The sequence below is a fragment of the Amblyomma mixtum genome, chromosome 3, assembly GCF_055824585.1.
Source record: "Amblyomma mixtum isolate Tamu chromosome 3, ASM5582458v1, whole genome shotgun sequence".
Taxonomy (NCBI): Eukaryota; Metazoa; Arthropoda; class Arachnida; order Ixodida; family Ixodidae; genus Amblyomma; species Amblyomma mixtum.
Window position 1 is genome coordinate 267,679,077 of NC_143014.1, and position 14,723 is coordinate 267,693,799.

Here is a 14,723-nt window from a genome sequence, read left to right on the forward strand (position 1 = left end):
CATCATTGCAAGGTATTTGGCATCAAGCTACACAGTGACTGACAATAACATGCACCCTGTTAGCAAAACATTTCAAAAATTTGTGCTAGGAAATGACATTAAGCACGTGTGGACATCATGGACATCAAAGCTCAGTTAAACCAGCAGTTTGATCTGTGAATGATGGCCTCAAAAAAACAACAGGCAGAGAAATCGAGCTCCAGCTTGCTAGATGGCTGCTTGTGCTTCACCGAGCACCCTGTCCAAATGGAAGGCCTCATCTCAGCTGATGGTAGTACAGCCAATGAAAGCAGAACTGGACCTCTGCATGTCTACAAGGGGAAAAGAGGGTTCCTAACAAATTGCTGGGAGATTTTAAGCAGCACATCACAAAGAAGCAAAATAGACCCCAACCAAAGGGAGACAAGGTAGTTTCCAAGTTTGGTTTATGGGGGTTTAACGTCGCAAAGGGACTCGGGCTATGAGGGCGCCGTAGTGACGGGCGCCGGAAATTTCGACTACCTGGGGTTCTTTAACATGCACTGACATCGCACAGTACATGGGCCTCTAGAATGTTGCCGCCATCGAAATTTGACTGCCATGGCCGGGAGCAAACCCGCTTCTTTCGGTTCAGCAGCCGAGCGCCATAACCACAGAGCCACTGCGGCGGCCAACATCTAATATTGGTACAGCACTTAGGTGGTGGTTTGGCAAAGCTGAAGAAGCCAATGAAACTTCAATGACAATTTTTCAATGCCTCAAGAAAATGTCTGACACCACAATGATCAACTGAAGAGGAAATTGATTGCTGCAACAGCAAGTTCTATATCTCTCGTTGACCTTAAATGAAAGCCACATAGCCAGCACACCAATAACAGTGAAAGGTGCAGTGACACCGTCCAAGAGACATTTTCAACATGAACTGCTTCCATGCCTCTAGGGTACTGATAACTTTTTTTGGGGATTGCTACGTATTAACCAGAGCACCTCACTGGATGGCACAACCACCCCAGCATGTAACAGCCATATTCCTCGTAGTATAGGCACCATATATAAACCTTGATTTTGTTACATAAAAGTACCAGCATTAAAACTCATGAAAATAACCCCAATGAGAGACATTTACTGCATCTAATGCAAGCAATTGTGCTTTCTCCTTCACTTCATGGCTTGTAACTGGCTGAAAGCCTATATCTTGACGTTCCATGCTGATGCAGCTTTTTAATACAAGCCATCATGCCATGTTCCTAAAAAGTTTACAGCCTTCACACTTTTTACAACAGAGTACTACTTTGAAGCTGATGATTAGTAGTAACAAGAACAAGAGTTAGCTCTCAATATTTCTAAATAGAAGGATATTCATTTATTTAGTACATACTGTGTACCCTTGGGTACAAGCAGAGAGGTGTATATAAAAAAACAATAATGAACAAATCAAGAACAAGCAAGCACCAAATTACACAATTTTGTTATCACACTACGTAGTTAATATTTGGGCAATTGGAGTTCAAAATTTTTAATGCACGTGATGTTCATAAGCACGGTTGATGTAGTTCAAATTAGCAAGTTTGCCATATTCTACCTACTGTCAAGACTTGCCCTCCTTTGCCAACCATTATCTTTAGCTTCTTAAATCCATTATGAAGTGAAAGACATACTTTGAGACATTAGACAGCAGGACGATGATAGCCTCACTGGATGCCCAGCAGAAAAAAAACCCTACATTTTGAAGCAAGAGCGATGAGTATATAGGACAACTGTGGAACAGCTTTCCCTGTGTTCATGATCTGTTCAATTTAGCATTATGTCAACTGCTCCAAACGTGCACAAGCATATGCTGGAAAAGTAATAAAAACTCCTGAGCTGCAAGATAGATACATGATGCCAATGATGAATGATATACGCTCCTTCACATACAAACATGCAAAGAAAGAAGAATGTACAAAAACTCACCTATAAGCCTCATAAAGCTCCTTTTTCTTCTGGAGGTTAGTGTCGTCATACTTAAGTACCCTGCTCTCAGGAACCCACTCATCCCAACTGCATCAAGAAATAAAAGAGAATAAATGCTGTAGTAGGATACAACTTAAAAAACAGCAGTTGATAACACATCCAGCGATTCTGGACAAAAGCATTTTTGAGCAGAAAACCTTTGATGAATGCAATTTTTACACAAATTGGAAGATTTCACTATAACAATCAATCTATCCGCCATCACCTGATGGAAGTCCTGAATTTTCTTTTTTCTATTAACGTTTTTGTTATCATCAAAAGCATTCCCCATTGTTTCTTATGGCAGGGATAACTGTTCAATGTGATCGATAGAAACAATTCTCCGATTTTCAAAATTTGTCTGAAAATAGTGGACACGCACTGGCCACAGTCCACCGCATCCTTTATTACAGAAAGAGCCCTCTGTGCTATCACCGTTAGATGCTTATGCTGGTAACCGGAAACCCACATGCAGATGTCATCAGTGCAAATCAACATTTGCAGTAGTGTACGGCCATTTGGCCATGTTAAGACTCTCCCTGTCAGCAGAGAAGCTCTGCTTTGAGCTGTTCCAAGCAGAAAGTTATCACTGCACGCACTTAGACCTAATAGGCAAGGAACATAGATTCATCAGGCATGCCACGCAAGGTTCCTGGGCATCCTCCTTGACTCACATCTGAAATGGAAGACAGCGGTGGATATCGTTTCCTCCTCGCTGCCAAGTCTAAACATACTGAAAGACTTGGCAGGTGTGACATAATACAAAATCTGTCGCAGCACGAACGAAACGGGGACAAGAGAGAACAAACACGACAGGATGAGCGCTCTCTCTTGTCCCCGTTTCGTTCGTGCTGCGACAGATTTTTGTATTATGCATCAACACCAACTAGCCCAAACTTCAGTACTTCTTCACAGGTGTGACATGGGGCATAGGTCCTTCAACAATGTTAAAGCTGCACTCAGCAACTGGAACCAGCATAATTCTTTACTCACTGACTTTTCTGTCATCACCAGACAACCAGTATAAGTGCCTTCAGATCACCCGCAGGAAAGGTCTGAAGACTGCGCTGGGGATACCACACCAGGCTTCTTCTAGCAAGGTCTTAGAAGAAGCCCATTGGCTTCCCTTGCATCTGCAGGCCTCCAAAGACTGCTTCTACAATTAGTTCACCTCGGAGAGATTTGAACAGGTCACGTCCTGCTCCGGCCACTATGAGCTAGGATGCAAAGCCAGTTTTTTGCAGCCCTTCACATCCTAAGCATGTGGGTTGGTCACCCACAGGACACGGGTGTCAGCAGAAGTTGCCACGGTTTTATGACGGCATTCACTGCCACCTCAACAACCCAGGCTTATGCACAAAATAACTGCTGCTTTTGGCGGAAATAAGACCCTTGGTTCCTGAACACCTGAACAGCAGCGTCTAGGGGACCACCTGCAAGTTTACACTGATGGCCCAGTGAGTAGGCATGCACAGTTTTGCTCAATCGCATTTTAAGGCGGAAGCCTTTATTGCCTCATCGTTGTAAGCAAGAGCTGTCGACAGAAATGTCACGCTTTTCAATTGGTCGAAATGGTTGTGACGTCACAGTGCACGAATTTCAAGCGGAGCCAATTGTACTTTGGCTAGTAACCATGCAACCACTTTAAGGGACCGTATAGTGATGCTCCAAGTAAGTGGGATTGAGTTTAGTTAACTGTTTAATTAACCAATTAGCCTAATTAAGCTTTCTAGTTACACCAGATAAATAAAGAAAACCGAGTGGGAAATTTGTCGAGTTGGGGGATCGAACCAGGGACTCCGGAGTGCGAGACGAGCACACTAAGCGCTCCGCCATGCCAGCTCGATGGTTAGGAATGAACAGAGGCACGTCCAGTGAATACAGTGTCTTCGTTCATTCCCATCTTCCTTCCCGTTACAGCAAGGTTCAGGTGTCCACCGAGATATGCGAAACAGATACATTTCCTTTTTTCAAAAACCAATTTACCGACGAGCAAGGCGTACAGCCGGGTAGGCGATGGTGTTCTGTGGACTCCCTGGCAGCATTGCAAGATGCTGTCGTGTTCCGCTCTTAGAGGCAAAGCTTAACATCTTAACCACACATCAGTGACACAAGCAGCAAACACCGCGCTTAAGGCTTTTGCCTCACTGCACATTACTTTAGGTCAACAAAGTGCTCCCCTGATTTTTTGTAGTACCTTGATATGCCTTGGGTTGGGTGCCTGCAAACAGCAGTGTCGTCCACTATGGCTAAATCGTTGCCCATTGCAAGATCACACAAATGTCTGTCTTTCTGCAAACCACAGACAGTTGCCATTCTGTCTCACTCCAAGTCTGCACTAGTGCACGTGCAACGAGGGTCTCCCATTGATAAATTGCCTCTGGTCTCTAATTGGGATGAGGAAGCTACAGTTTAAATGATTTACAGTTGTCTTCCACAGGCTACCATCTCACGTTGGCATTGCTAATAACACGGTGGTATAACTTCTAGCCCAAGAAGCTCGGTCTCATCAATTTTCAATTGCTGTCCCAAAGGACGAGAATTTCGCAAAGCAGCTCGCGGTGCAACACTTTTCTGCATTTTACCCACATCTGCATCTCCCTTGCATTACACGAGGCTTGCTTTGTGAAGGAGCTACTCTCTTGAATCGACTGCGCACGAATTCTGCCTATATGCATGTAAGGATGCAAAAGATTCACCACACCACTTTACCTGTGTGTGTGTACTGTGATGCTATGGGTGATGTGACCACATTTTGGTTTGGTTTATGGGGGTTTAATGTCCCAAAGTGACTCTGGCTATGAGGGACGCCGTAGTGAAGGACTCCAGAAATTTCGACCGCCTGGGGTTCTTTAACGTGCACTGACATCGCACAGTACAGGGGCCTCTAGAATTTTGCCTCCATCGAAATTTGACCGCCGCACCCGGTATCGATGTGACCACATTTTATTTTAGCATTGCCACGTTTTTGTGCTGAGTGTGAGACATTCCTAGAAAACCTGAGGTGATTTAACGTTGCACTCCCAAACTGAGCAGCAATCAGTGTCACGAGCACTCTGGAAGTTTTTACAGGATGCTGGTATTGTGGAACAGCGTTAGAGAGACAATCATTTAAATCAGTGACTCAGACAGAGCAACTTCCAACATTCCACAGTAAGGCTAATCCCGCCTGTACTTTCAGACTACCCCTACCCACGCTGTCCTGTATTACACTGCCAACCAGTTACAGCAGTGATTAAAAACATGCCACAGACATCCAAATTCTTGTGCTCGTAATTTTGTCCCGTGATTAGCTTCTTGTTTAGGTAACAAGAAAATCTTTAACAATGGTCTACTTCTTGTCACAGAGGAATTCTGTTGGATGATCCTGAATTTGGGCACAGCTCCACTGCAGACTTTAGTTGTATCCGACCATAGAGACAATATTTCAAATCGCCACTCTACACATTAAAAGTTGGTTTGGTTTATGGGGTTTAACGTCCCAAAGCGACTGAGGCTATGAGAGACGCCGTAGTGAAGGGCTCCGGAAATTTCGACCACCTGGGGTTCTTTAACGTGCACTGACATCGCACAGTACACGGGCCTATAGAATTTCTCCTCCAAAGAAATTCCAGCCGCCGCGGCCGGGATCGAACCCGCGTCTTTCGGGTCAGCAGCCGAGCACCATAACCGCTGAGCCACCGCGGCGGCGCATTAAAAGTTGAGCCACACATGCCATTCCATATGATATGAATGGTGTACTAGCAATTATGGCACTATGTGTTAGGATAAAACCATTGTGACAGCAAAAGAACAAAAGCGGAAGCCATGTACGGGATGAGTCGACCAATTAAAGCCCTCAGAAGTTGTATCTTACCACTTGTTCGATCCTCTGTAGTGGACAAAGTACTCGGCTTTCTCGTCTCTAAAACGAACCTTGAGGCACTGGAAAAGAAAGTGGACGGATAGATGGGCGAGACTGCCGCACCATAAAATGCCCAGGAACTGAATGCACAAAAAAATTACAAGAATGCTCACCTTGGCTTCATACAGGAGCGGCCCGTCGAAACACAGGATCATGTCACCTAGAGAACAAGCAAGCCGCCATTAATTACGCTCAGTATCGCGGGCTCACCGTAGTGCAGGACTTCTGATTAATTTCAGCCACCTGGGTCTTCTTAACGTGGGCCGACATCGCGCAGCAGACAGGCGTATTTTGCATTTCGCCACCATCGAAATCCAGCCGTCGCGACTCGGATTTCCCGTGTCCTAGGGCTCCGCAGCCGATCGCCAAAGCCAGAAAGCCACCGCGGCGGGTTACTCTCGGCAGTAAAGCAGAACAATAAATTCATTCTGATCAAGATTATAACGCGTTTCGGGCGCATCACAGCTTTGTAAAAGCAGTTCGCAATTATATAAACTGACGCAATACTGTCGCCAATTATACGCTCGTTACGCACGCTAAACTGTAAGCTAGCATTACACGGCCCCTTATTTCACACCCTATGCCACCTAAGGACATTCACCACAATTCTGCACCAATTAGCACAAAGCCGAATCGATACAGCCATACAGAAATTAATAGTTCGCCGTCTTACCTTCCTGATACTGACTCGTCAGGTCCATGTTCGCCGGTAGAATCTACTCACGCCGTTTCGCACGCACTACGCACTGCGCATATGACCAGAGTAGAGGAGTCCTACGTTCTACCGTCTAACGTTTCCCAGGGGGCGCCACAAAAAGAAAGCTCGAGAGCGTCCTTTACTCGAAGCGTGCAAAACAAGTGTGCTGTGAAGCAATGGGGTTTGAGAAAATCTTTGGACGGAAAAATATTTTTTGAGAAACCGTTGTACACGAAAAACAGTCTTGGTCAGAACCCGTTGCTGTGGCCATGGCAGCGACTGCGCGCAGTCTTTTTCGTTGTCTCGGAGTCATTATGAGTGGTCAGGGTGCGCGTCCTTGCTCCGCTAATGTCACCGCATCTGGAGTACGCAAATATGACGCGCTTTTCATCACTAGAGGGGGTGGTTTTGCCGTCTAAGTACTCTACACGTACACGAATGGTTATTGCGTTGAGCGCGCAGGCAGAAAAGCCAGAAAAGCAGTCGGTGGAGGCAGAACTCTCAGGAAGAACTGTTCTTTGGAGCAAGCGTAGAAGATCAGGACAGACAGTCACATGAGAGTAAAGGAATGCGGCTCTCGATCGGGTGCATGGTCGTACACGCTGAGAGCGAACAAGGGGGATATATCTGGAATGAAGTGTTGGAAATATGACGCGCTCGTAGCAGACGAAGGTACCGTAGACAGAAGCTGCTCTCGGAGCGGCAGTATATACGTTATACGTATAAACGCGTGTAAAGGCCGCACTTTTTTTTTTCCAGATTCGAGGGCCAATTTTCGGGGTGCGCATACACATGATGTGCGAAAGAATTCTTTTTTTAAGTAAAAATACACCAATGAGGGAATGAGTGGCATTTACTCTGCGTTCAATCGTCACTCGCGGAGTATTTCGACTCTGAGCTGGTGCTGTGCTCTGGAGCACGCTCATCCCACAAAAAGCCACGCAGCATGTTCGCTATCAACGCGTAGACATTGTTCCGCACTTCCATCACATAAGAGAGCAGCTCTTCTTCCAGTTCGGGAAACTCGCACGGCTTGCCTCGGAAAGCGCGCTCTTTGCAGCTTGTGTTTCTCAATGCATCCTTCTGGTTGCACCATCATCGGACGCACTCCTCGGCCACGTCGAATTTCCTGCCTGCCGCATGCTTGCCGTGTTCGAGAGCTAACTCCCAGCTCTGTGGCTATTAAGGTGCTTGCCCATCGTGCTAAAACTACAACGCTCGGCGGAAGCACGCGAAAGCCACAACTACGGCAACTACGGTGAACACGCTCACATGCCACGAAAGCAACAAACGGCTGCAGCTGGCGATACTGATGCCGATGTGACGAGCAAAAAATCGTGGAAAAGAAAAAAATTTGATGATGATGATGACTGCGACGTCGGGCGCCATCCATAGACGGCACTTAGAAGCTCCTTAGAAGAGAGAAAAATAGAACCAGCAGCAAACACACATCTGTGTAGCAGCTGAAAAAGTTGCAGAAAGCAAGAAGTGCAACCACGGGTTTGTACCAGTGCTGAATGCCTACTCAAGCTGGGCACAACTGAAAAAATTGTGTTATGAAAAGAGCACTGCATGCCATCCTTTACAGTGGCTCGTGAGGCAACAATTAAGGCGAGAAATTTCTAAAAAAATAAAGCTTCAGTGCAAGTGTAACCTGTTCCTCTTCATAACCACATTAGGATGCCTAGCGTCCTAATGTACTGAGGGAATGGTTGCAGACTTGAAGTCTGATTCAGCTAGCGGGTCAGGAGACTAGGTAGCTCCAAAAATTCCAAACTGTCTACAGATACCAAGAGAAGGATTCATAACCCCGAGGACCACATCCGCATGGGTTATGCAAAGGCTGACCAAGAGCACAAAGTCTTCAATTAGACTGCCTTTTGTAGGTCAGGAGCACAGGCAAAGATACCATTTTACTCAAGTGGAAAGCATCCACAGTTAATGTGGCACACCAAAGAACTGTCAGCATGCATAGGCACCATGCATGGTTTGTAGGGGACATTTTGAAGCCTTCACTCTACTGTACAATTTGCTCCTCTTTATCGCTCCCGGTCAGCTAGGTTTCTGCTAATGGCAGTGGCTTTGTTGGTACTTCAGGCACTTGTTAGGTCAGGGGGGGAGGCTCTAATGATCTGCACACCCTCCCTGAAATTGGCGTGGATTTATGCCCCTGTAGTATAGCCATTTGTATACACTGATACAATAAGTGCTAAGTGCTAAACTTGCTGCACTGTGTCAATGGCTCACAGGTGAGCACTTCCAGATACAGGATGTTCAAAACAAGCACTCCTGCCATAGTTAGGTTGGACTACACGTGCTTTGTTCATAACACGCAGAAAACTTTTACAATAAAGCTGAGTCATAAAAATAACAGCACTCACAGTTTTCCTGGTGCAACTTTTGAACCGACACCTCTCGTATACCCTAAACGGTCAAAGAGTACTTGGTTTTCAGTAATTATTACACTGGCATAAGTTAAAGACATCCTTGGTTAGTTTAAATCACTGCCAACAGAGCTGTTACAGTTTCACTACCCGAAATAACACATCCCAAATTTGTCAAACCCTGGGCTCACGTTACATACAACGACCTGTATACTATTCAGCTTTTCAAAATTTTTTATTAAGGAAGCAACGAAATTGATAATGCAGGACAGCAAACTCTGCACTACTGTCACTCTTCACAATAGGAGTCACATGCTGATCGCTGAAGACCGCGTCAGTCATAATAAGAAAAGAAAGGACAGAAGCGCACACCTTTCCGCTTTCGAGGCTTTTCTTCAGACGAAACTGACGAGTCATCCATGTCCATTTCTTCCTTTGGTTCAACTTTAGGCTGGTTCTTTAACACTTCCCTGAAAGAATCAACATAGCACTCTGGTGACTGCAAATTTTAACTCCCCACTGCCTCTCCGCAATGAAATGTTCGCACCCAAAGTGAGTGTTTAAAGAGATCAGACCAATACTGGCCAGTGCGAACCTAGCCCTGGCCATGTGCTGCTCTCCCCATAGAAGCAAAGGCATGAATACACACAAATACGCAAGGAACAAATCACAATGAGAATGTGAAAATCTTGCATATTTAAATTATAGATATTCATTGATAGAGAGGAAAAAATTAGTATATTGCGTGTTTTTCAACATGTTAAACTATTGTGCAAACACATTGTCCTCAACCTGGCAAAAAAATTTGAGGAAAGTACTACATATATAATGACAGATTTCTTTAAGGCAACTGGTAACTGACCAGTAATCACAAATTATGGACACTGTCAATCATGCAAACACAACCGATACAGAAACTTGCTTGTCTAGAATGCAATAAAAGACCAGTATGTTGGAAGACTGCTAGCCGACAGGAGCAGGTAGAAGCGATGACTTTGCTCAGGAAGTCAACCCTGCTTTTATCACAAAAAATGGTCTTGTTAGCTGTTATCAACTGCAAAATCACACAGTGATACTCCAGGAAATAAGTCAGAATTAATTCAGAGCAAGAAAGCAGAAAAAGAAAAATTTACACCCAGTCAGTTAGAAAAAATGAAGACTGATTAGTGTACTGGCTGTCTGAACCAGTTCCTAATTTTCTGTGCTTTTTCACAGTCGGTTGGTTGGTTGGTTTATGGGGTTTAACGTCCCAAAGTGACTCAGGCTATGAGAGACGCCGTAGTGGAGGGCTCCGGAAATTTCGACCACCTGGGGTTCTTTTAAGTGCACTGACATTAAAGAACCCCGGGTGGTCGAAATTTCCGGAGCCCTCCACTACGGCGTCTCTCATAGTCAGTAAGTTCATTTTGCGCTTGCTGGTCTGTGTCATTGACGCGCAACATGGGGGTCTCTGTCCACTGAGAAAAGCACATGAAGCGACCTGCTAGGCACCCTTGACAGAAGCAGCCACCTGACACATCAACTCTACCGCCTGCGCAGGAAAAGAACATCAAGTGAGCCCTTGGGTGCTCTGTGTCGAGTCAGCGTTAACTGGTTTTGGTTTTATGGAGTTCAACACTCTAAAGTGACTCGGGCTTTGAGGGACACTGTGTTGGAGGGCTCCAGATATATTCAACCACCAGGGGTTCTTTAATGTGCACTGACACTGCATAGTACACAAGTCTCAAGTATTTCGCTTCCATCGAAATGCAGCTGCCGCAGATGGAATCGAACACATGCCTTTTGGACGAGCTGCTGAGCACTATAAACACTGAGCCACTGGAGCGGCTGCAGTCAGCCTTGACCCGAAAAGGCATCATCGGCTACACTCCATGCTGCCCTATAGAATGTTTGCGCAATTGCAGTTCATACAGAGGCTCATTTAATACAGAATCAGCCCAGAAATCCTATCGCTGATATAATAAAGAAAGTAGAGAAAGCTGATAAAAACAATGCATACATTAGTAAACATTTCTTTGGTGTGATCTAGCTTTCACTGTGTATAGAACTCACCTTTTCTGTCCTATAAAAAAAAACGCTGACCAGATTATTTCTATTCTTGTCAAAATAAAAAAATAATCATGCAACGGTTTCATAAAAACCAAATTTCTACCCAAATTGCAAACAAGAAAGCTATTCCAGACATCTGTGTCCAAAATTTTTAATAATACACAGCCCAAAAACAAAGGGTCTTAACAGAAGACAAAGCAATAAAAATTTTCTCTCTCTCATTGTCAAGAGTAGGAGTAAAAACAAAACTGCTTCTTCTACTAGCACAGAACTTTCTAGGACAGCATTAGCTGCATTCTATTAATGCATATCAAGCTGTTGGTAGCTAGTGCCACCTTGCATTAAACTAGGCATTTGTTCTGATTGGGACTTTTTTTTCCCTTTTTCTATTTTTTTAAATCCATTAGCTTGACTACTGCCATCCTGGCAGAATCTGCCCAGTAGTGCCAGATTCAGGCTGCAGAGTGGAATGTGAGGAGGAGGGTGGGGAACAGTGGAGAAGGAGAGTGGCCAATCATAATCAGTGGGAGGAGTCACATGAAGAGGAGGAGGCATAGCAGTTGACCAGAGATGCGGAGAGGATGTGTGGACACACACACTCTATAACACGGCGGTGGCTGCACCCGCTCCTTCAGTTCTCCTTCACACCTTGAAGCAATCGGACCTATAATGAGTGTTCTCCTCCTGTCTATGAAACTGTTTGGCTTTTGTACAGTGAATGATGCCAGTTTAAATTAGTACCAACAGGGAGGGGACCAGTGATGAATTCTGCCTTTTCAGTCATCAATGCAGAAGCCTGCTAAGCACGGCGGGCTGAGCTTCAGTGGCTTAGCAAAGAGCGGCAGCACCTTACTGAGGATCCCATCAATCAGCGCAACAGGGATGCTACTGTGGAGGCACAGTGTGGAGGCCAAGTATTGGAAGTGAGAAGTAAAGAGTGAAGACAGGCAGCGTCATCTAGCAGCTGAAGTTGAGTAAAGCAGATGAAAGCGCCAGCAGACTCTAATGCTAATGCATACACCGTGGCATGAACCGCACTGATAGTGGGAGATTTTTTTTTTTCATTTTAAGCTAATCTTTCTTCCTTCCTCTACTTCTACTGGTCTCAGTGTGGAATAACTAGAGACCCGACCGACCCGAGACCCGACCGACCCGAGACCCGACCTACCCAAGACCCGACCGACCCAGGCCCTGCCCACACATGAGGACACCGTCCCTCTGCCCCTGCCGTTCGGTGCGTCCAATGGCCTCGGCCGTCAGCTCCTGGCACCCTACGGCCCGGATGCTTCGTGGACCGGGACTCATTCTCTCATCTTTCTCATCGTGGCGGCCAGCACTGCACCATCTTCTACATACTGTTCAACCTCCCACTCAAGACCATTGCCATTTCGCCGTCTGTTCGTCACAGATCGGGACGATCGCTCGGAGGCCCCGGGTAGTGTGACAAAGACGAAGCTGGCAGTGGCGCGGGACGGAGCGCTCGCGCTAGGCCAGCAGCCATTAAATCATCTCTTGGTCATGGTTCACCACGCCTCATTCTTCGGCTGGCCGCCACGTAACAATATAGACACATCCCCAATCACAATTTTTCTCAAAATGGTACTTGACTAGATGGTGGCACCACCGCAGCATGAAATGTCCACATCCAGAATTGATGCGCACACTATGCTTTCCAAGGAGATGCTCATCAGCCATGGTCCATAGCAAACCGTTGGTCCCTAGTAATCTATGTACCATGAATTAATTTCCTGGTGTTTAGAAACAGAAAGCAGTTGGTGACAAGGATGTAACAGATGGGACTCATTGGAGTTTAGCCACCAGGTAAAGTGAAATATGATTCGCTCCAGTGCAAACAGGGTGATGCTTGGTAAGGCAGAAAAGTATAACAACAAAGAGCCCTGAGCATGGTGAACAGTTAAAATAGCCAGACACGTTCTTTGGCTTAGCAGCATGAGGGATGACGAAAAAGTAATGAATGGACAGTCTTGCCGACCTTTGGTACAAGCTCGTACACAGCATTCCGTAGTTTGCTAGCACCCATAAAAACAAAAAGCTAATGCCAACCCTTAACAGACACTTTAGTTCACCTCTGCCCAAAATTGCAGAAAGTTTTCACTTCAACAAAAGAGTACAGCTTGAGAACAAAGTCACTGAGGTGTACATCACTGAACTCTCACAAATGGCAGAACACTGCAACTCCCGAACAGCTTTCAACCGGATGCTGAGCAACCATCCCGTGTGTGTTATTCATTACTGAGTTGTACAGCAGCGATTGTCGATAGAAAAGCACCTCACTCCAGAGAACACTCTTGAGATCGTGAAAACAGAAGAGATGGCAGAACATAACATGAGTTAGCTGCAAAAGGACCATGCAGGCATGCCTACATCAGCCATTCAGGAGGGTACAGTAAACTATACTCAGCGCCCAAAGAAAAAGTACTTACAGGGGCCAAGTAGACATAAAGCGTAAGAACTAAAGCTAAGGGGCAAAAGCAGGCCCGGGTGCAAGAAAAACCAAAGCCGCACGATTGCTGTGAATCCCAAGATGCCACCGCAAGATCAGTGCAAGCACATTAACACAAGGTGCTACAAGCATGAAAAAGTAGGACGTCTGACAGGTTGCTGCTTGTCTACTGCAAACAAAGTGAAGCAGTCCATAACTCAAGTAAAAGAAGTGTACTCGACCAGCCAGCCACCTGAGTACTACCTGCATTCTCTGTACACACAGATAGACACCACTGAAGCCAATAACAGGGACACTCACAGTCAACAAAGTGCCACTGGAGATGGAGCTACATTATAGATTTCCAGTCTCACTGATCTCTGAAAACACCTACAGCAGTACTGGTGCATCTTGCCTAGGTTGACCAAGACAGACATCAAACTAAAATACACATACAGAACTCAAACTGTCAATATTTGTCACGGAACGACTACAAAGAAGCAAACCCTGCAAGAGCCCTAATCTGTGCTACGAAGATTGGTTGGCCACATATGACCTACTACCATGCTAAGTGAACTTAGCACAACGTGAAGAATTGCCACCACAGAAAAAGTTCTGGAAATGCTCAAGGCATTTGAAAAGGTCTTCAAACTGAGTTATGGCATACTGAAAGGACCACCAGTACTTTGTGAAGTTCGACCGCTGCTAACCAACAAGACTGCAGATGTAACTCTTGGAATCTGAGGCAAGATGAAGAAAGAAATTCAGCATTTGGACTGAGACGGCCTTATCACGGCTGTGGACCATTCTGACTGGGCATCTTCTAAGTGTCAGAATTTGTGATGAGTATAGCGGGGCATGAATACAGCAGTGATGACAACAGGACATACCAATATTGCCCATTGCAAAGTGGAGTAAATTTCTCCAGGATTTGACTCCTGTAAGACTGACAACTAAAAAACCAACAAGCTCTTGGTGATCAGCATATACACCCAAGACTCTTTGCACACAGACCGCACACAAGTGAGTGCACTTGGTGCATCATCTGCTCCTGCTTTCTTTCAGGAAAAAACAGTGGAAACCCTCCATAACATTGTTGGCACATCTGTTTGCCTGGACCGCATCTCAGTGACAGGCAGAACGAACTTTCTGCACTTCCAAAACCTGCACGAAGTACTGCAAAGGATCAAAGAGTAAGGGGTAAAATTTGAGCACAAAAGATGCAAGGTGCGAGAGTCATTGTTGGGAGCCTCCCTGAACTACTGATGAAGCTGA

General features: G+C 45.5%; 1 protein-coding gene across 13 annotated transcripts in view; it reads right to left on the reverse strand.

The window, feature by feature from the left end:
• The window catches only part of LOC149354677 (uncharacterized), a 211,957-nt gene that overhangs the window by 149,273 nt on the left and 47,961 nt on the right, over window positions 1-14,723 (reverse strand). For all 13 annotated transcript variants that reach the window (XM_089583454.1, XM_089583455.1, XM_089583452.1 and 10 more), the window contains 4 exons: window positions 9,329-9,426; window positions 5,989-6,035; window positions 5,828-5,895; window positions 1,933-2,019 (listed from right to left, as the gene is read on the reverse strand). In XM_089583454.1, the coding sequence (XP_089439580.1) occupies window positions 1,933-2,019; window positions 5,828-5,895; window positions 5,989-6,035; window positions 9,329-9,426 (300 nt within the window). The remainder of the gene's footprint in view (window positions 1-1,932; window positions 2,020-5,827; window positions 5,896-5,988; window positions 6,036-9,328; window positions 9,427-14,723) is intronic.